Raw genomic sequence first — 23,977 nt, forward strand, 5'->3', positions numbered from 1 at the left:
CAGGTTCATTGCATGTGGTTGGATGGGTACATGCACAATCCCGTGAAACTGGTCATTGGGGGAGGATGACCCTACTATTCAAAGTGCTAAGGTGTAATTTCACACACAAAAAGAAATTGCAAAATAAATAAAAATCTATTAAAACCAACAGTTAGGAAAGAAAATTACTTTGATAGGTAATAAATATTTATGATGACTACCAAAGTACCAATCATGAAAAAAAAAAGGTTAAAAATTATCTTAAAATTTTATTCACTTTTTAATAATTTTTTTTTTTTGAAAACACTTTTTACTTAGTTTTTAGTTAGTCAGACATCAATTTTTTTTTTAATAATATCTCAACAATAATATAATCAGTGTCAGACACGGTTGCAAAAATCCCCGCTTAGGCGGCGTCACTAGACCAAGGCGAATTGCTCCCTAGGTGCCCGGCTAGCTCCTAATTCGACCGACTCAGTCGAATTTGCCCGAGTTAACTCGCCCAACTCGACAGAGTTAGCCAAGTTAACTCGGGCGAGTCGACCTTGTTAATTTTTTTATTATATTTATATATATTTAAATTTATTTATTTATATAAATAAGAGAAGTAATATATATATATATATATATATATATATATATATATATATATATATATATATATATATATAATATGACACACATGCATTATTTTTTTATTTTTATAGGTTGCCGCCTAGGTACTGTCTGGACATTGCCTAGGCGTCGCCAAGACCGCTTAGGCGTTAATCTACCGCCTGACTAACGCCTAGCACTTACTGCAACTTGTGTCAGATCTTTGTAATTAGTGATCTAACTATTGTGACTACATGCCCAAAAGAAGTGGTCCAGGTGGAATGAGCATGCTCTTTGTACGTGTTCTACAAGTGAGTCAACAAATCTTCACATCTAAAACTAAAAAAAAAATAATAATAAAAACATCATAAATCCACTTGCATGTTGGAATATATAATTTCATTTATAGAAAGGTTGCCAGCCAAGAAGATTATTACATGCTAAACACATTCTTACATGACAATTTAACATAACATTGTAATCCCACAAAATCTCATAATAAGTATTAAGTCGTAGTATTCAACGAAAAATTTCACAATTTTACTCCTTACTCTTTGTTCATATAACAAAAAACTAAAGAGTATAGACAGTGATATTCACATACAAATCACTTGTTTAAAAACGAATGTAAGTCGTCAACAATCAATGCCATAAATACAAGGCTAATAAAGTCCAAAGATTACATAACCTGTTGTCCACATGGCAACATTAATAAGAACAAAATCACATAACCAAGCACACCAAAAACCTTTGAATTGAAAGAAATGGTGGAAGATCAGATACCACACATTCACACATGCAACAAAGTCCAGTGCAAAAATATAGCCAACACACTTGAAAAAACAGTGAGAGCAAAACATCCTGCAAATTCCATAGCAAAAATACTGCCAATGTACTCCAAACACACTTCAAAACACACCAGCATTACCCTGCAAAATCGACACCACAAAATGAGCAAAAACAAATCCAACACATTCCAATACTACTCATCAAATTGCAATGCCACTAGTAAACCACTTACAATGTCTCTAACTATTATGACAGATGAAACCATAACTATATGCATAACACATTGCTCTACGAGAATTGCAGTTTAATTACTTCTTAAGGTAAAAAATTTCTCCCACATAGTGCGTATCTCATCAATTTTCTCTTTGGAATACGGTTCAATTTCTTGAAATGCCTACAAATATTTTGAACAAACGAATTAATAAAGTACAAACAAATAGTTTTTTATTTTTTATTTTTAAAGAACTTTAATTTCTAACATCTTTTACATACCTCATCTAATGACGTGTAGGCAAAATATGTTGTACATATCTCATACATATACCTCATAACATAGTATCCACACTCCTTACTTCCCGGTTGTTGAGGACACTAAAAAGTAAAAAAAAAAAAAAAAAATATATATATATATATATATATATATATATATATATATATGTATATTTATATTAGTGTGATCTAAACAATTAATTAACTAAAAAATTATGCTAATTCTTATTTTATACCTGAATATTCTTCCAACCAATTACAAAGTGTCCTGTTTGCTGTCCCCACTGATTCGCATATGTTTGGAATACCCTATAAGAATACGTTAATGTATATAAACAATTTACAAATTAATAAATACGGAGTATCAAACTTAAGAAACAAACTTAATATAAAATACTTAAAAATATATATATATATATATATATATATATATATTAATATATAGCCAAGGGTCTTGTGGTCCAGTGGCATCAAACCCTTCCCTGTATACGGGAGGTGGTGGGTTCGAGTCTCAGTGGAGGCGTTCTTCAGTAGCTTGAGAAAGTAGTTTATGAACAGATACTACATTGTAATCAGTAGCATTCAAAAAAAAAAAATATATATATATATATACACGCACAGAGACACACACACATTTTTACTTGTTTAGTGTGGGCTTGATTCCTATGTCACGTTCATATTGCATAGGATCCAAGACATATACCATTCTTGAACTAGTGCAAATCACTAGCAGTAACCAATGATTTCTACAGTTTATAAACATGTATATTACATATCTATATTACATTTTCAATTACACATAATTCACAATAAGTTATATAAATAAAGAAAAAGAACTGATTATCTTACCCTTGATGGTACGGTGCTAAAATGAATGTCTTATCCTGAAGATTGGCCATGGTATTACCAACGTAGGCTATAACATCGTCGACATTCCTGTCAACAGAATCTTTTGCTATCTTTCTTGGACACATAAACCCGATTGAGTTAACTCCAGATTGCTTGCACAACCAATGAAGATACCTAAAAAGCATTAAATAAGGAATTCAAAAACATTTTAAAGATTCAAATTAATAAAATATATAAACTTACATTATAAAGACTTGTATTATTGACGCATCAAGCCATTCCATCAAGAGCAAATCCGCAATGTCATCTTTCATCACAAAAACGGGGCATGAATGGCGAAAGATATTATAATCTGGCTCCAACTTAATGCACTCTTCAATGCGATCTTTGGTAACCAATAGTTCACCATGCTTATTCTTTCCTTTATTTTGTTTTCTTGAATTTATTATTATATCTTCCTGCAAACATAAATATTTGATGAGTATTGTTGAATCAAAGGGGTAATAATCTCATAATACATCAAATTGTCAAAGCACATAAACATCAAATATTCATAAATTTGTCCAAACTGCATCAAACGTCCGTAAACAAGATAAATTAAACAGGTTACGCAATCACATCAAGTTCACGCTTCAATGCATGTATTCAGTTAGCCATTCATCAAGCACCTTAGTCATCATCGCATAAACACTTGAAATAAAATTAACAGGAACAAATTATCTGAAGATACCAATTGTGAAATATCCATAAACATATCCAATTCAAAATTTCAACCACAAATAAGTGAATAGGACATAACTGGAGTCTTGTCCTTATTGAGAGGAGCCTTCTTTCTTTGCTCATCCTCTCCTTCTTCTTCATCCACTACAAGAAAACAACAAAATAGTTTTTCTTTATTTTTCACTGCATTTTTTCATATACCTTATGTGACACCCGGTTATTTTAAACAATATTATTTATTAATTATTAGTGCATTACTTATTAGTTTAATTTAGTTATTACGTAGTACTTTTTATTTTATTAAGTTATTAATTATTAGTTATTACTTATTTGACCATTAGAGTATTTTGAAGATAGACCATTAGAGTATTAGTTAATACATTATAACATTAATAGTTTAAATATTTAAGATTTGAAAAAAAAAAAAAAAAAAACGCCAGACTGCCACCACCTCGGCGCCCAGCCGTGGAGGAGGCCGATTTCGGCCTTCCTCGACGCGGCCGAGCGCCGCCTAGGCACGATTTTTGCAACCATGCCTGTAGCCTAGTCTTGTGGAAAGGCCATTGGCCTGTGTGGCAGACTCCCTAGTCCCACCGTACAAATGCAATTAGATCTCTAAATTAACCAATTTCTTGCAATTCATTCAATTTTGTCAATAAAATCTTTTGCTACTGGGTTTCCGAGTGTCACATGGAAATTTTTAAAATATATATTTAAAAAAAAATAAAATTAATTTAAATTATTTAGAAAAAAAAAAAAAAAAAGCACCCCCACCCCACCTTTTGTTGGGGTTAAAATGCCCTTGGATTTTTTGGTGGTTGATGTATTTTGAACATAAAAAATATAAAATAATATATGTGTAGTGTTATATAAGTTAAAACTTTTAATTGAAATAAAACAACTCTGAATTTGGTATATACTGACAAAAGAATATATCTGTGTATTATTTAACTCGTCTTTTAATTAAAATAAAATGCACTCTTCAACTATGTTAAAGCATATATCTCGTTACTAATATAATATAGAATACTTAAAATGATAAGTGTAAGAATACATTACCTGAATCAACTTCATCAACACCGTGTCCTGCATTTCTTTCATTTGCTTCACACTCTTCACCATATTCGTCACCATCAAATGATTCACCCATTTCCTCATCTTCACCTTCTTTTCCTTTGAATAATTATATTCAATATTAAAAAAAAATTATATTCACTATCCTGCTATCCTGTTCTTTAAATTCTACATCATCAAGATTAAATATAATATAACTTTTTAGAGTCTAAAATGTTCAAACATGTTCACATTTTTTTTTCTCTTGGAATTACTTTGTATAAGTAACAATAATATATATGTAACCATGCTTTAAAGAAATTAATTAGAAGAAAAATGGAATGATTTTATTAAGTATTGAAAATTTCATTTCAAAATTAAATCACAATTAAAAAAAAAACAAAAAACAAAAAACAAAACTCTGTAACCCATTGTTCTACAGAGAATTATGGTACGTTAAGCTACATTTTGATTAATAAGATTGATAGAAAATGTTTTGCTCTTTTTTAGTTTTGAAATTAGTAGGATATGTTTTCTCAAAACATAGAATTAGCTTGTATATACAATTAACTTTATCAAATTTATTATATTCTCCTGTCAAAAAAAAATTATTATATTCTGTTTTTTTTTTCTTTTATTTGAATTACAATAGTTAAAACTACAACCATTAAAAAAAAAAAAAAAAAAAAAGAAGCAACATAACTGGAGTATTAATAATGTAAATGGTGTAAATGAGAAATGTTTAAGGAGTATAAAGTACAGTATCTATTGACTATTATATTGTTCAAAACTAATAATATGATTCTCATAACATAAATTAAAAGGGTAAAATATGAGTACCTGAATCACTAGTAGTAGGATTATTACTTGTACACAGCTTTAGTTGCTTTTGGCTTATACATGTCAACGATGGCCCACGGGTTCTCTTTTTGGTGGGAGGAGATCGTCCAATGCAAGTCTTGACTCCAGAGCTTGTGAATCTGATGCCTCTCACCTCATTAGTCTGCATTTCGGCTCTATGTTTTGCCATTGCAGCGCCTACACTTCATTTTCTGTTCATTAGAATTGTACATAGCTAGCATTGCCAATGTTGTACTTTCACAAATAATATATGGATTATTATTTACAAATTTACAAGTCAACATTTACATTATATGCTACATAAGCCAAAATTTTATCAACAAAAAAATTAAAATTCAAATATTTACACATCATAAAAATTTAATATTCATTGCTCAAATAAAAGAACAAAAAATTTGTGTTGAAATTATCAAATGTAAAATAATCTATCAAAAAAAAAATCTATCTATAATTTCAACGCCTGTATTTGAATAATGTGCAAAATTAATTTTTGTTAATAGACCATTGCATTTTGCAGTAGTTAATTTATTTTGCAAATAAAATATATAAAATAATAAATGTGCAATTTCATTTAAAGTTAAAAAGAATGTAGTAGGGACATTTTTGTATATAACATTGAAGTGTACAACATTTAAAGCAAAATGTATACATTTATTAGCATACAAAAAGAGGGACATAAATCAAGGATATAACCTTGATTGAGAGTTATTATGTTTTTAGATATTTGAATTATTAGCTATGTTTTCATATAATAGTGTAAAAGATGAAGTACCAGAATCACCATGTTCTGAAGGTTCGGATCCATCATCACTTATATCGATAGGCAATTCAGCACTATGTCCTACCATTACAGAAAAAAAAAATACAAAACATAATAAAAATTATTATATTATTTAAAAAAAAACAATTCTAATATCATAATAAATATTTCAAAAACAACCAAAAAAAAGTTTATTAATCTACTTCAAAGCACTCATCAACAGTGTTATAACATATAAAACCATAGGGACTGTACTGTTGTTGTAGCACATGAAACCATAACTATTATGACAGATGAAACCATAACTATATGCATAACACATTGCTCTACGAGAATTGCAGTTTAATTACTCCTTGAGGTAGAAAATCTAAATTTAAATCTAACATGTCAAAGTAGAGTTGTACATGTAATTGATTATCTATTTAGCTGTTTTATATTCCAACTATGCAATGCTAGGTATATTTTAAATGTATGTATATAATAGTCTTTATTTTTTAAAATGTTACTAACAATTTTTATTAACAAGCAATGTTCCGTAATAATTTTTATTAACAATGATATTTTGTTGTATGGGATATGTGGTTGTATAAAATATTAAAGAGTATATATCCCTAACAATATAGATGTAGTATGGAATAAAGTACCAAGATTATTGTCTTCTGTCATTGCATCATCTTCATCGTCATCTTCCTCTTCCTCTTCCTCTTCCTCTTCTACATCGTCAAGATTAAATATAACTTTTAGTGTCTATGCCTTTTATTTAATAAAACATGTTCCCATTATTTTTTCTCTCTTGGATATTACATTGTGAAATAGTGATGACTTTAAAGTTGAATTGAAGAAAAATGATATGACTTTATTAAGTATTAAAAATATGATCTCAAAATCATAAATCATAACAATTATGTAATTTATTTCTTTTCTAAAACATCAATTTACTTACTTTCTTGTTATAAGAAACTTAAATTTAAAACTCAAGAAATCAGAAGTAGAAAGGAAAAACAATTGACAATGTTACATATGGTTAAAACTGTTATTAGCATTGTCAAAGTCGAGTTTGTCAATATTTTTGTTTTTATTGCTTGGATAAATGTTCATACAAAATATTAAAGAATATAAAAATATATGTGATATAATATGGAATAATATGTATGATATATAATATAAAGCTTGGGTGAAGTATGAATACCTGAATCACTCTCACTAGAACCATTCTCCCTGTAAGAAGCAAAAGTACAATGCATAGGCATTGTTTAAAAAAAAAAATTAGTAATTGAAAGAACAACAAAAGTTTGTCCCTTTCTTTGAGAAATATATAATTCCTTAGCCTAAATAAAATATTAAACTGAAAAAGAAAAACCCTGCAAAAAAATATTGAATATAAAAGAGTATGTGTGGCATTAAAAACTTAAAAGAAAATCATAATTTTAAGGGATAAATGACAAAATTTTCAAGCCCAATATATTTACCTTTTTTGCTGTAATTCTTCAATTAATGATTTATCATCTGTATACAGCAAACCACAACTCCAATCTGTTGAAATTTCCCAATCTTCGGCATTGAAATGCTTTGAAATTTCCAAATCTTGAAATGCTGCTTCGAATACCGAATAATGATTGGGAGTAGTAGTATCCGTGATAACTTCAGATTTAGGCCAGAGACTACTAAATGGTATGTATGCAAAGCATACAAGTTCCCCATCCTCAAAGTGATCATAAAATTCTTCATCATATAGTCTGCCAATCACACATTTGGTTTGGAGAGGATCTGGTTCACTTCCATTATCTTTGTGTGTAAGTTTGGCTATGAGCTCACAATGCCTAAAAGGGAGAATGGCTGGGTGTGACTCCCATCTCACTTTTATTGGAAACTGAAAACATACAACGAACCCTACAAAGCTATGATTATACCATGTGGGATCGAGAGAAATGGAGATCTTGTTCGAATCATTGTGAGAATATTTGAAACATTTGCCGATTTTATAATCATCACTCCACATAATGTCAGAAGGATAGGAGACAGCAAAAGGAGTGTTTCTATTTAGAAAAGGCTGTGTGATAGGAATAAACTTCTCAGCCAACTCCCCAGGTTTCAGAAAGGCTCTGTCATCGTTATCATGCATAGAAAAAGAGAAAGAGACAGAAGATAATTTTGAATACTTGGTTGCTAACTCAGTTATGTTGTTTTCTGAGGCCAAACTTCTATTATATGGTGCATATAGTTCCTTTATAGTAAGTGGGAATTCTGGTAGCTCTCTAAATCCTGCACAACCACTCATGTCAAGATATTGAATAACACGGAATCGGCTGATGAACTCAGGTAAATTATTAAAATTCATCAAATTCAGTCGGCTGAGATTCATGTATTTCAACATGCGCCAGGGTGGTCCCCAATCATCAGTGCTGCATTCTGGTATATATCAAAGTTTTTTTTTTTAGTTTTTCAGTTTTTGTAGATATGTTTATAGACATTAATAAATTTATATATTAAAAAAAATTTAAACAAATACACGTAGGCATGTATACATGACTGTATTTTAAATGGCAAAATTTAAAAAAACTAGCTATATACATTAGTGAAGAATGGAAGATTCTCACATAATTAACTCCAACAAAATGAAGTTATGTAATATAGAAAGAAAACTTATGAATTCTTACCTACACTATAACCCTTTACTAACTCTTTGACAATATTAGTAAGCTTATTATAATCATGTCCATTTTAACAAAATATAAGCTAAAATTTACTAACTCATTAGTATCGCATTAAGAAGACTTAATTTATTTTAATATGAAAATTGCTATGATACAATTTTTAGTCTCAATTATAATTATCTAAAACAATACTCGTCTTTACTACTAACTACCTCTATTATAAGTTGAAAATACTCATTTAATTGTACGAAATATTTACTTATTTTAATTTTCGTGATGGAAATTGATTTAATAGTAAAACTAGTAACAGTACAAAGGAGCAAAGTATGAGTACCTCGACAAATAGAATTCCGACTTGGTAGTGTATGAGTACATGAACAAATATCCTTCCGACTTGCAGGTTTTTTCCTTTTGAAAAAAGTAAAATAAAAAGTAAAAGCATTATGAACAACTATCATCCCAACTTGTTAGTCTTGAAAAAAGTAAAAGAAAAGCAAAAGCACTATGGCCTATGGGTAAACTGTTTTTATTAATTCAATAATTAAAGAGTAGAATTTAATACTTTTTCCTGTAAAATAAATAAGTATGCTTGATGCAAATTCATTGGCCTAAATAAAAGAAAAAATTAAAACAAATTGGAAAGTTAACTACTACTAAAGTACCATATGTAAAGAGTATTAAAAAGTTCAAGAAAGATGCATGGTGAATGAAGGGGACTGAAATATATTGATTTACCATTGATATAAGAAGCTACAACCCCAATCTGCAGTTGCTTCCAAATTCTTAAATTTCACCTCAAATCTTGAAAAATCCTTTGCGGTTACACTCTTTGTATTAGTACTAGATTCAGGGCACAAACTACTAAATGGTATGTAGGCAAAGCATATGTGTCCTTTGATTTCCCCACATGTATAGTCATCCGCATTGACAATCACACATTCTCTTTGAAGATCTTTATTTCTATTATTGTTGTGTGACAATTTAGCTATGACTGTGCAATGCTCAACACAATGAATGTCTTCGTAGGAGTGTGGTCCCCACAAATCAAATCCCGAATAGAAGAAATATACAGCAAATCCCACAAACCTGTTACTATACCAAGAGTAATTGGTGAGATCAATGGAAATACCATTTGACTGATAGCATCGGTATTGGAATAATCTCAAGGCACCGGCATCAAGACTCTCATCAACACTCTCTTCCGCTACTGAATAGCTAACACTGAAAGGAGTCTCTCTTGGAATTCTAGGAAGCGGAAAACGAATACACATCCTAGCTAAAAAATACTCTGGCCGCCCCATACATGGATCATTACCATCATCACTGAATGCGACTGCATGCAATTCTGGGCACTCTGCTAATAACTTAGTTATGTTTCTTCTAGAGGCAAAACGAGAATCTGCATATAGCTCACTTGTACTTTCTGGGAGTTTTGGGAGATCTGGTTGCTCTTCTTCTTCTCTTGTAGTTTCTGGGAGCTTTTTAAGTTGTCTACAACCTTTGATGTCAAGATATTGAAGGCGAGGGAGTTGACTGAAGCTTTCAGGTAAATCAACAAAATCGCTTCCCCGGAGACTCAAGTATTCTAACGAGACCAAGTATTCAAGATCTGAAGGGAGTCCTTCGTCGATGATATTAAAATCAGAGAGCTGTAGCCTTTTCAGTGAGCGCAAACCTGCTACACTAGGCACAAATTTGAGACTTCTCCCTTCATCAATCTCCTGGATCTCCTCGTTGCCTCCCCAACACAAGCATTCAAGTAAGCTCAACCGCGTTATTGAAGGTGGGAGTTGAAAAATGGCAGTGTCAAATATAAAAAGCTCTTTCAAATTTGACAAGTTGCCTATGTTTTCTGGCAATGACTCTAGTTGGTAACAATCTCTAAGCTCAAGGAATTTAAGACTTTCCAACTCACATAATTCATCACAAAGAAGAACAAGATAGTTACACTCAATCAAGTGTAACACAGTGAGGCCACTTAGTCGTCCGATTGATGAGGGGAGTTCTCTAATCCCAACGGATTTTAAAATCAGCTCCCTTACAAGTGGCATATTTGCCTGGATTTCTGGAAAATTTTCTAATTCTGAGCAATACTCAAGTTTGAGAAATTTAAGAGATGAAACACGAATAAATCTGGGGAGCCTCTTTAGATTACGGCATTTACTTAAATCCAATAAAACAAGCTTCTCAAGACGTCCCACAGAAGAATAAATCTCTACTAATTTCTCACAATCTGAAAGGTATAACTTTTTTAAATGCGGCATCATATCAAAATTTGGCGTTTCCAACAAAGAGTAAGAAGAGCTAAGATTCAGATAGGTAAGTTTGCTTAATTCCTGCATGCAAGAGTAGGTGGAGAATAAAATAAGTTTAAGCTATTTAATTAAGAAAAAGAATTTAACACAAAGTATAGTAGTGAGTCGGGTTAGAATCATATAACATACCGTAGTTACACTACAATTTTCTACAGAACAAACGCGCAGCTGAGAAATCAGAAGTTGCTCCGATGAATTGTCATCCATGCCACTGGAATAAAAACTTGTGGTGGGTAATGAAGAGAAAGGATAATATGGGAAATGAATCAATTCCAAGCTGCTAGGAAGCGGATAATTATCCTTGACACGGTCAAAATTACTAGCCTCTTCATTGTATGACCCTTTACCTATGAGTATCTTCAAAGCTTCAAAGGCACTGTTAATATTTTGCCACCGAAATCCGCATGTATAGGGGAATACAATACATTCTAGCTGTTTAGAGTCCTGAAAGAAGAAAATAAAATATTACACACTTTAATCTTTCTAATGCAATACATAATGATAAGGATATAAAAAAAAAAAAAAAAACCTTCCAGCTAAGTTAGCTTATTAATTAGCTATGAAGGAATATAATTAATTAAACCAGGCCACAACATAACATAATCTTACTACAAGCATCAACTATGAAGAGTTAATTCCATTTTTGGTCCTAGATTTATAGGTAAAATTTCACTTTTAGTCCTTGTTTTAAAAAAGGTCCACTTTTGGTCCTAATATTATTGTGGCATGACCATTTTTAATTTGGTCATTCGTCAAGAAAATCATTGAAATGCCGTTAAATACAATGACGGTTTGATCCTTTTTATACAAAGTAGGTTGACCTGCTATATTTTTTATGTTTATTTTTTGAAACAAAATCAAAATTGAAGACTGAAATGCTCTTGTTTTAGACGAAATTTAAACTATTTTGTTGATGGAGGACAAAAATGGTCATGCCACAATAATACTAGGACCAAAAGTGGATGTTTTGAAAAAAAAAAAGAACTAAAAGTGGAATGCCACCTATAAATCCAGGACCAAAAATGGAATTAACTCAAGAAATGAAATAAGAAACCACACTATATATGCATGATCATTCTTTTAATTAAATAAATATAATTTTACGAATCCAAAAAAATAAATATATAATTTTGCTACATCTTATGCCTTACCATATTTCCGCATAACACATCATCAACCTTCCAAACCCACCTCTCAGGATACATTTTTCTTGCAGTTCGCCAACCCATTTCTTGGATTAGATCATGCATCTCAATTCTTTCATTTTCGACTGATATAAGAGATTTTTCAATGAGCACATACGTATCAATGAATCCATGTTCCAAAGCATCAAGGGCCTCTTTTACATGTTTTTCCTTGTGGTGTCTGAAAAAGCATGCAATATATAAAAAGAATTTTTGATTGTTGGAATCTAATCTCTCAAAACTTATCTCAAGTGCTTTATTAATAACATCAAAGGCGGCGCCCTCGAGTTTCTTTGAAGTTCTTTCCCATATAGCTGCCTTTAGTCCACAAAGAGAAGACCCCAAAACTTTAAGTGCTAATGGATGACCCTTACAATAATTCACGATGAAATTCGAGTGCAGTTCGAAACCTCTATCAGGAATTTCACTTTTAAAGGCATAACAATTAAACAGTTTAATAGCTTCCTGGTCTTGCAGCGTATGTACTTCATATACATACTTTTTATCAACTCCATGGGAACGCAATAGCTCCTGATCTCTTGTAGTTATAATCACTCTACTGCCTCTACCAAACCAATCTCGATGTCCGGCTAAGTTTTGTAATTGTACCAAATCGTCTACGTCATCAAGAACAATCAAAACCTTTTTATCTTTGAGCCTTATCTGTATCTTCCCCTTTCCATCTAGCACATTGCTTATTTTTACTCCTGATGTTTCCTTTTCCTTTAGGATTGCTGCTAAAAGGGTCTTTTGCAATTCATTGATTTCATGTTTTCCAACATTCTGAAGAAAACAAACTCCATCAAATTGGTGCGAAAATCTGTTAAAAACAGTCATTGCAATTGTTGTCTTACCGATACCTCCCATACCACAAATGCCAATGAACCGAACATCATCATTATCATCAGATGCAAACCTCAGCCAGTTACCAATGTTGTTAACTATAGATTCCAACCCCACTAAGTCCTTCTCATAGGCTACAGCTGCTTGATTCAATCGAGCATGTATGTCGGCAGCAACTTTTTCTGCACATTCTGATTCGTATCTGACAATGCAAGATTGAACTAATTAACATCAATAATTGTAACATTGATAGCATTGACACATCTACATAAAATTTCCATCTTTTCATATATGCATCAGAAAAAAGATGCAGTTGTTTTCTTAATGAAAATCCATAATGGCCGGACGTCTATACTAACAAAATTATTCCCACTACTTTTATCTTTTCCTTTTCAATATTAAATACTGTATTGAGGAAAAAAAAACATCACTTTTTTTTTTTTAATTTTTCTAAAAAACTACGCAGTAATAATAACCATAATAACCACGTACTACATGTATAGAAATTTAAAATAGAAGTAGAAAGTAAGCATACACAAAAACAACTGAGCAAATGTTAAAGAAGCAAAGGGCAGGCATAATTAAAGATGAATCATAAGAGAAGAGGAAGTTGAAAGCAAACCCGTTATAGTCATTCTGCAAATGATACCCTTTGAGTTCGCCAGCCCTTTTTAAGGCTTCCTTCCATCTTTTTACCTTCTTCTTCTTCTTCTCCTCATCATCCTTGCCAATTTTTTGGAACGAAACTTCAAAACTTCCTTTTTGATTCCGGACATCTGTAGGCTCCACGTGGTAGAAAATTGGCACCACAATTTGATCCTTCAACTTTTTTTGGCATTCTATGACTGTTGCAAGTTCTTCCAAGCACCATTTTGAGGAAGCATAGCCTACGGAGAAGACTGGGATAAAAAACTTTGATGCTCGAATACCATTTACTAGGCTCTCAGAGATGCACTCTCCTTTCTCCATTCGATTGTCATCTTTAAAAGTGCGAATCCCTTTATTTTCTAACGAATTGTACAGGTAACCTATAAAAGTCTTACGAGAATCTGGACCTCTAAAATTCAAGAAAACATCATATGTCCATCCCGGAGTTGATGGCGAAGCAGTAACAGAAGAAGAAGAGGTAGAAGCCATCTATCAAGCCATATATTTGATATATTGATATTTATGGCCGGAATTCGATCAGGTTCCTATAACACATGCAGGGAAGTAATTAGAGGGGAGACTGAAATGATGAACAAACAAAACTGCAATAGGCGTGACTTTGTACAAGTCGTCTAATTATGAAAATTTCATCGGATTCTTCACGTAGTTGGGCGCCACTCGAGTCATAGCCATAATTATGTAAATTTGATAAGATTTAGACAAAATTGGGTAGATTCAAAATCATAGATAATTTTGTAAAAAGTATTAATGACATTACCTTCTTTTCAAAATCCTATTTGAAAAAAAAGTAATTAGACAACCTTCTTTTCCTTTTATTTTTTGACTGGAGCTCTCCACAAGTAATTGCATTCCCTTCTTTTCCCTTTCTTTTTAAAAGTTGAGAAAAAGTAATAATTATAAGAAATTTAATTTTTATTACTTCGAATTTGTTTTTTAAAATTTTTATTTTATTGAATATTAATGTATAACATAAAGTTTTCTTTCTCAAAAAAAAAAACAAAATTTTCAAAAAAAAATAATCACATAAACGAAGATTATAAATAGCCATTTGTATTGCGATGAATTGCATGATAATAATAACATATTTTTAAATATTTATATTATGTATTTATTTATTTATTTTATTAATTGTATTGCGATGAACTTGATAATTACCTTTTTTTATAGGTTCACCGGAAAACAACTACACCAATTTTTTCCGTAGTTTGCCGATGCGATCCCCGTCATCCACCTCCACTAATTGCATGACCCGTTTGTCGCCTCTCGCCTATTGCCGCTATCGCTCCAACCACCATTGCCTCTTGGTGTGGAGGGTAGAAAAGAAAAATAATGATTTAAATATTTAAGTAGAGGCTTGGGAAAGGAGATGAGATTAAGAGATTGAGAAGTTGGAAGTGATGAAGAGAGGAGAAAGAACTAGCACAACTTTTACGGCGTGTTTGGTTCGTGGAATAGGTCGGGAATGGTATTATACCATTCCCGGGAATAGACCTATTCCATTGTTTGTTTCGTCATTCTATTCCTGGGAATAGCATTCCCGAGAATGAGCTATTCCCTTTGCAAGGGGAATAGCCATTCCTAGGGGACCCCCTAGTATTAGCTATTCCCAAGTAGTTGGGAATAGCTTTTATACTATAGTACCAAAAATACCCTTTTTATTATATTATAATTCTTATATATAATATTTGTTTATTTAAATATATATTTATTTATATATTAAAAATGTAATTAATAATTAATAATAATAATAATACATTTTTTTTATTTAAAAAAAAATTGTAACTAAGAGCAATTAAGGCTCCTTAAATGAATGAGTTTTTGCTTTTTAAAGCTTCCTCATCTTGTTGTTAATTTCAAAAGAGAAACAATGCTTCTCTTATATAGAGGAGCTCAAATGAGCTCCTCTTCATGAGTTATCAATGTGGGATCAAAAACTTTAATTTGTGTTTTAAAAAAATTATTTTATATATAATTTTGTTTTGTATTATATATTATTATTATTATTCCTTTTTTCTTATTATTGTTATTAATATTATTATAAGTTTTATTTTATTATTACATAATAATAATAATAATAATAATAATAATAATAATAATAACATGAATGTCCTTATTATTACTATTATTATTATTATTATTATTATTATTATTATTATTATTATTATTATTATTATTATTATTATTATTATTACATATTTTATAAGGGTATTTTTATCTTTTAAAACATATTTCATTTCTATTCCTTAAACCAACCAAACACTGTAATATAATTCCTAAAGTCCATTCCTTCCGCGAACCAAACAATAGAATACAATTCCTATTCTATTCCTTGCCTATTCCATTCCTTATGGAATAGCATTCCTATTACCTCAAAATTCATTCCGTGAACCAAACGTGCTGTTAATTTCTCATCTTCCCCCTCCCACATATTATACGTGAAGGAGGGAGAAAAAGAGATGAGAAGCCAAGAAGGTAGTGGTAGTACTGATACTAGCTTCTTCTCTCTTCTCTAGGTTAGATTTGAGTCATTAATTAAGGAGAGAGAAGAATGTAGTACCATTAGACCTGCCAATTATGGACACGACATGAAACTAGGTCGTTAATGGGTTGACCCATTAAAGACCCGCTATATTTCGTGTCTTAACAGGTCAACGTGTCAAGTTTATATTTTTAATGTCAAATATATAGTATAATACAATATTGTTGCCACAAAATACAAAGTTTGATATTAATTATTAGATTTCAAAAGTTTTAAACAATTGTCATAACATTCAACTTAATTATCACATTTAATTTAAAGGTTTGAATTTTTTCATTAATAAATTTCTTTGATATATCTTACCTATTTCGCCGACAAAAAAAATAATAATTTAGTCCGTTTAAATGAAAATTCATATATGTGTGTGTATGCATCAATGTATCTTTGTATATTTAAATGTATGCATATAATTGAATATACAGTGTAATATCATTTAGTCTTTTTATATATATTTAAAAATGTATTCTGTAATAAATTTTATTTACCTTGATATTTTGTTGTATGGAATATGTGCTTGTATAAAATATTAAAGAATATATATCCCTAATATAATATAGTATGGAATAAAATACCTGAATTATTGTCTTCTGTCATTGCATCATTTTCACAACTACCTTTTGTATGTTGTGATTTGTCGTCATCCTCTTTATTTTCGTCTTCATCTTCCTCACTTTTAGAGCCTATGCATATTATTTAATAAAATATTTGACATGCTCCCATTATTATTTTTTCTCTCTTGGATATTACGTTGAGAACAATGACTTTGCTGAATAGTGTAATTAGTTGAGAGACGAGAGGTTGAGATATTTTTTAAAAAATTTAGAATTTTAATAAATTAGTGCTATTCTCCATTTCTATTAGAGTTACCTTTGTTTACTTTGGTAAGGGTATCTTGCTTAATACGATATACAAGTTAAATTATATTTATCTTAACTTCTTAGTAGCTCACTTTTTCTGAAATTTGCCTTTTATATTTTTATATCATATATTTACAATGGTAATAATACATTATATTCATCTGATTGACAAGAGGCTTTCATACCTTGGATGCTAAATGAGTTACTAGTTATTAAATATAAAAATACATAATTAGAAAATTAACAAAGTTTTGAATTATTAATAAAAGTGATTGACAAAATTAATTTTTAAAACTCAGTTTTTTTTTCTATTTGTAATAAAGTAAGCTAGATTTTGATTAATTAGATTTAATAGAAACTATTTTGCATCTATTTTAGTTTTGAATTAGTAGGATATGGTTTTTCAAAACATGGAAGTGAACTAGCTTGTATAATTATTGTGTATTCATTTAAAAAATTTTAATATAATTTATATAGGGTTTTTTTATTTTCCTTACACTTTAATTACAATTGTTAAAACTACAACTATTTTGAACCGTTTTTAAAATATTAGAATGTATTATATGTATGTACTAAAATGTGATATTAAATTGTCAAATTTTAAATATTCTTTAAATAGGAATAATTTTCATAAAATACAAAATATTTGATATTCTTTTTCCTTCTAAGCCTTTTATTAGTACATGTTAGATTGCTTTATAAGGATAACGAAAATTATAGTTTATTCTATTCAAAAGAAATTTCATGCATACATATATACCTATGTGTATTATTAGATATAAATAGAGTCTAATATTTACTTAACAAAATCTTAACAAGAAATCTAACCTTGTAATAGCGGAAATGATGTTGAACTCCTATTATCATCAAAGGGATAGGCAAAGTCAGGCGAAAACCAGTACGATCTGGACCTCGAGGGATTGTAGAAGTTAGGCGGATAGCAGTACGATGTTGACCTTGAGGGATTGTAGAAGGCATAGTCCCAATACGATGTTGACCTCGAGGGATTGTAGAATGCATAGTCAAAGCATTCCTCTGTTCTGTACCCTAAATTATATTTGCCATATAGTGTATATTCTGTATCCCATCAATACATGCTTTATATAGACATAGTGGTTGATGACAACAGACAACTTCTAGTTATTCAATTCAACCAAACTACTTAATAGGTCTAGTCAACTTGCACCACACAATTAAGTAAGAAGTCAATTAGACCCTTGAACTTTTGAAAGTTGTAATTAAATATAATCCACAAACATGTTATTTTGGAGCAATGAAACACACTAACCTATTGGTGACCTGTAATTGCAGGTCAACTAGGGTTTCGGCCAACACTGGCAAACATCCAACCAAATTTTGGCAACGGTCGTCGGTCGCGATCTGCTAGAGAAGGCGACCAACTAGTTGCCTTCTCTGGCTACTAGAGAAGGCGACCAACTTGGTCACCTTATCCTGCACTAGAGAAGGCAAATAGGTTGGTCGCCTTCTCCATTGCTGGAGAAGGCAACCAAGTTGGTCACTTTCTCCGGCAAACCGCGACTGACCGTCCAATCGCCAGTCGCTGGTATTTGACCTAACATGCTGAAATTAAGTTGGATGTTTGCCAGATGTTCTCCGGAGTTGGCCGGAACCCTAATTGACCTGCAATTATAGGTTACCAACAGGTTGGTGGGATTCATTGCTCCAAAAAAACATGTTTGTGAATTTAATTAATTGCAATTTTCAAATGTTCAAGGGCCTAATTGACTTCTTACCCAAAGTTTGAGGGTGTATTTGACCCTTTTTCTAATAATGTATATTCCAACTAAGCAATATCAAGTAGAGTCAAGTTTAAATTTTTAAAGTCAAATAGTATAATACAATATTGTTGCCACAAAATACAAAGTTTGATATTAATTATTGGATTTCAAAGGTTTAAAGAATTGTCATAACATTCAACTTATCACATTTAATTTAAAGGCTTCAATTTTTTTACCAATAAATTTCTTTGATATTTTATTTACCTTTTTTGCCACCAAGAAAAATTATAGTTTAGTCCATTTAAAAGAAAATTCATACATGTGTGTATGCATCAATGTACCTTTGTATATTTAAATGCATGCATATAATAGAATATATAGTAATATCATTTAGTATTTTTTATATTTAAAATGTTATTCCGTAATAATTTTTATTTACCTTGATACTTTGTTGTATGAGATATGTGTGTGTATAAAATATTAAAGAATATATATCCCTAATAATATACTATGGAATAAAGTACCTGGATCACTATCTTCTGCCATTGCATCCACGAACGGATCCCAAAAATCATCTGAGTTGGGACAAAGTTTAAATGATGTTAAAAATGTCAATAACAAAATATTAAACAATCATAATAAGGTTAAAATACAAAATACATTATAAAATACAATATAATGTTTTTGATAGATTACATGATATTTAGAGTCGAAGTCAAATATATACTTGAGTGGGGTGAAAATGTAAAAATATTTATGACAAAATATGAAACATAATCAATTACATAAAATAATTTGAATGACACTATATTCATAAATACTTTTTAATTTTAATTTCTTTTTGTTAGATCGACTTTAAATTTTTCTAAATTAAATCGAATACAATGAAGTATAATATAAATTTATATATTACATTAATTAAATGATTCATAAAAAGTAAATTAAAATATATTTAATTTATCTTGTGAAGGTATGGAAGAGATAAAATAAATAAGAAAATATAAGGACAAATGTTGCTAACGAGATTTAAACCTGTGACATAAGTTTTTAATATCAAATTTATAGTTCAACCAACTAAAATTCTCAAACTATTAGCAATTTGAACATAAATATAAGTTTTATATAAAATTTAATGCTATATATATATATATATATATACACACACATACATACATGTATATAAAGGGGCGAGGGCGGGGGCGGGGGGAGGGCTGGCAACTGCCCCCACATTGGTTTCATCCCAGATTGCATCATTTCCACCATTATCTTTTGCATGTTGTGATCTGTCATCTTCCTTTCTATCTTCATCTTCATCTTTCTCTTCCCATTCATCTTCCTCTTCCTCATAACTTTTAGAGCCTATGCATATTATTTAATACGGAGTAAAATATTTAATATGTTCCCATTATTATATTTTTTCTTTGTTGGATATTACCCTGTGAACAGTGATTTTAAAGTTGAATTGTGTAATTGGTTAAGAGACGGACGAAAGGTTGATATATTTTTAAAATTATTTAGAATTTTAATTTAAATTTTAATAAAGTAGTGCTATTCTCCCTTTCTATGATATACAATTTAAATTTTATTTATTTTAACTTCTTAGTAACTCACTTTTTTTCGAATTTGCCTTTTATTTTGTTATATCATATATTTATAATGACAATCATATATACATTATATTCGTCTAATTGGTAAGAAGCTTTCATGCCTTGAATGACAAATGAGTTACTAGTTATTAAATATAAAAATGCATAATTAGAAAATTAACAAAGTTTTGAATTAGTAATAAAAATGATTAACAAAATTAATTTTTAATACAAAAAGCTTTTTTTTTTCTATAGTAATAAAGTAAGCTAGATTTTGATTAATAAGATTTCATAGAAAATATTTTACATCTATTTTAGTTTTTAATTAGTAAGATATGGTTTTTCAAAACATAGAATTGAACTAGCTTGTATAATTGTATACTCATTTAATTTTTCAAATACAATTTATATGGTGTTTTTATTTTAATTTCCTTACAATTTAATTACACTAGTTAGATGAGAACAATTATGTTTGTATTAGAGTTCACAAAATATAACTGTAGGAATACAAGAGTATATATACAAGAGAATCATAAGTAAACTAGGACTGAGAATCATAAGTAAACTAGGACTGAGACTTATAGTATGACTCTATTATGTAGAGTCCTAATAAGTTAAAAGTACAACTATTTTGAACAGCTTTAAAGTATTAGAAAAACATAATTGCAATATTAAATTGTATATGCATCAATGTATTTTTGTATATTTAAATGTATGCACATAATAGAATATATAGTGTAATATCATTTAGTTTTTTTATATTAAAAAATGTTATTCCATAATAATTTTATTTACCTTGATACTTTGTTGTATGGGATATGTGTTTGTATAAAATATTAAAGAATATATATCCCTAATAATATAGTGTGGAATAAAGTACCTCGATCACTGTCTTCTGCCATAGCATCATTTCCACCATTACCTTTTGCATGTTGTGATATGCCATCTTCCTCTTTATCTTCATCTTCATCATCATCATCATCATCATCTTCTTCTTCTTCCTCTTCCTCTTCCTCTTCCTCTTCCTCTTCCTCATAACTTTTAGTGCCTATATAGGCATATTATTTAATAAAATATTTAATATGTTTCCATTATTTTTTTCTCTATTGGATATTACATTGTGAACAATGATTTTAAAGCTGAATTCTGTAATTGGTTGATTATCTACAAAAATACTCATATTTACTACTACTTTTATTACAAGTTGAAAATACTAATTTTGATTATATTAAAAATAATAATTCTTATTTTATCTTAATTAAATTTGATACATAAAAATTGTACTAAGTATTTACTTATTTATTGCGCAATGCGCACATACATTATAAATAGTAATAGTACAAAGAAGCATAGTATGAGTACCTGAACAATTGTCATCCCAACCTACTAATCTTTTCTTCCTGAAAAAGAAAAGAAGTAAAAGACAAGTTAAAGCACTATGCATAAACAATTGTTTTTATTAATTCAATAATTAAACAGCAGAATTAAATACTTTCCTTAGACAATAAATACGTATGCTTGATATGAATTCATTGACTTAAATAAAAGAGTAAACTAAAACGAATTGGAAATTAAAGTTAACTACTACAACTAAAGTACCATAGGTAAAGAGTATAAAAAAGTTCAAGAAAGATGGTAAATGACGGGGGATGGATAAACTGAAATTAATATATTTACCTTGTATATAACAAACTACAACCCCAATCTGCGGTCACTTCCAAATTCATAAATTCCACCTCAAATCTTGAAAAATCATTTGGGGTTACACTATTTGTATTAGTATTAGATTCTGCAGGCCACAAACTACTAAATGGTATGTAGGCAAAGCACATGTGTGCTACTAAACCCTCTGAATTGACAATCACACAGTTTCTTTGGAGAACTTCATTTCCATTTTCTTTGTGTGACAATTTGACTATGATTGTGCAATGTTTAACCCACTTAAGCTCTTTGCATACGGAGTGTGGTCCCCACATATCAAATTCAAAAGAGAAGAAATATACAGCAAATCCCACAAAGCTTTCACAATACCAAGAGTGATTGAGATCAATGGAGATGCCATTTGACTGATAGCGTCGATATTGGAATAATCTCAAGATATTGGCGTTATAGTGAGGAGTCCTTTTCTTTCGTGAACAGAGTGGATAGTTAACACTGAAAGTAGTCTTTCTATGAAATGGAAAATGAATAAACACCTTAGCTAAAAGATACGCTCGCCGGGCATATCCATAACAGAATGCGACTGAATGCAATTCCGGATACTCTGCTAACTCTTTTATGTATCTGCTAGAGGCAAAACGAGTATCTGCATATAGTTCTCTTGTAGTTTCTGGGAGTTTTGGGAGCTTTGTAAGTTTTCTACAATTTCTGATGTCAAGGTATTGAAAGTGAGGGAGTTGACTGAAACTTTCAGGTAAATAACAAAAATCGCTTCCCGTAAGATTCAAATATTCCAATGAGATCAAACATCGTCCAAGATCTGAAGGGAGTCCTTCGTCGATGATCTTATAATTGATTTTTTAATTTTCTTCATAGAAAAGTATATAAAGTGAATTCTGTGGAGAGAAACATCTCACATAATTACTCCGCATGTGAGAGTGGGTCATATACATTAAAGATGCTTTTTTTTTTTTTTTTTTTTGGAGAAATTAAAGATGCTTCTATTAGATTGAGTTTTGCAAGAAATCAGTTTCACATGAATAAGAAGTATTGAATGTTTTCACGGAGCAATTTAAACTTGTGGGAATAAATTAAATTTGGTAAGAAATTTTTTGGTAATTTATGTTTTATTCCTCCCAAAAGTTGAATCTCCAACCCCAAGGGTCTCCCCGGCCTGACAAAATATTGGGAGATTGTATAAATCATGGTAACTTAAGTGAACACAGAGGCTAGACCTTTGCTCACTGCGCACAAGTAATTTATATTTTATTTAAATTTGAACTCAAAATTTATAGACCTTTTATCGCTCATATCATAGAGACTGGGTGAAAGAGATAAATCATGATATGTGTTATAAACCTCCAAATGCCGATACATATGCATTAATGCATTGAAATGGATGGTGGTTGAACGGATGGAGTATGATTGTTGTATAAAAAAGTCATAAGTTTGATTCTTACAAATTCTATATCGATCAAACCTATTACACAGAATCTTCTTAATGTAAATTCTCTTATGTATAATTTTGTAAATTATTACACGAGTGAACTTACAACACACTCTACATTATCGAGCAGTGGCTCTAGGTTTTTTTTTTTTTTTTTTTTTTTTTTTTTTTTGTTTATAAAAGAATTGTGTATGGCGTTCAATGCATGTGGTGGGATGGGTGCATGCACCATCTGGCGAAACTGGTCGGCGGGGAGGAAAACCCTACCACCCTACTGTAGTACTGTTCAATTTGCTATAGTGTAATTTCACACGCAAATATGTAAATCAAACACACACAAAAAAAAATGCAAAATAAATAAATAAAAATCTATTAAAACCAAGAGTTATCA

At 30.3% G+C, this 23,977-nt stretch overlaps 2 protein-coding genes across 3 annotated transcripts in view; both read right to left on the minus strand.

Annotated features, from left to right (window-relative positions):
* The window catches only part of LOC116025060 (ETHYLENE INSENSITIVE 3-like 3 protein), a 44,957-nt gene that overhangs the window by 6,010 nt on the left and 14,970 nt on the right, over positions 1–23,977 (minus strand). The gene's annotated exons all lie outside the window — the stretch shown is intronic.
* Positions 1,104–14,246, minus strand: LOC116025058 (TMV resistance protein N-like). 2 transcript variants are annotated; one of them, XM_031266122.1, is made up of 18 exons: positions 13,713–14,246; positions 12,215–13,292; positions 11,193–11,507; positions 9,484–11,084; positions 9,083–9,156; positions 7,564–8,503; positions 7,284–7,312; positions 6,739–6,807; positions 6,107–6,175; positions 5,314–5,511; positions 4,480–4,587; positions 3,500–3,564; positions 2,944–3,158; positions 2,701–2,874; positions 2,088–2,160; positions 1,855–1,953; positions 1,675–1,756; positions 1,104–1,502 (listed from the first exon to the last, which is right to left on the minus strand). In XM_031266122.1, the coding sequence occupies exons 1-18, from the start codon at positions 14,225–14,227 to the stop codon at positions 1,498–1,500; spliced, it is 5,709 nt and encodes a 1,902-aa protein (XP_031121982.1). In that variant the 5' UTR covers positions 14,228–14,246; the 3' UTR covers positions 1,104–1,497. The 2 variants fall into 2 exon arrangements, with proteins under 2 accessions (XP_031121982.1, XP_031121981.1); XM_031266121.1 differs by having other exon boundaries at positions 4,480–4,593.

Source organism: Ipomoea triloba, chromosome 7, assembly GCF_003576645.1.
Source record: "Ipomoea triloba cultivar NCNSP0323 chromosome 7, ASM357664v1".
Lineage (NCBI taxonomy): Eukaryota > Viridiplantae > Streptophyta > Magnoliopsida > Solanales > Convolvulaceae > Ipomoea > Ipomoea triloba.

Bases quoted from the DNA above. Each gene is read 5' to 3' on its own strand.
- LOC116025058 (XM_031266121.1), bottom strand. From the start codon at position 14,227: ATGGCTTCTACCTCTTCTTCTTCTGTTACTGCTTCGCCATCAACTCCG. The intron at 7,313-7,563 runs GTAAATATATTG...TGCTTCTTACAG, and splicing joins GAAGAATTACAGCAAAAAAG to GGAGAATGGTTCTAGTGAGA. The intron at 1,954-2,087 runs GTATAAAATAAG...TTTACTTTTTAG, and splicing joins TTGGTTGGAAGAATATTCAG to TGTCCTCAACAACCGGGAAG.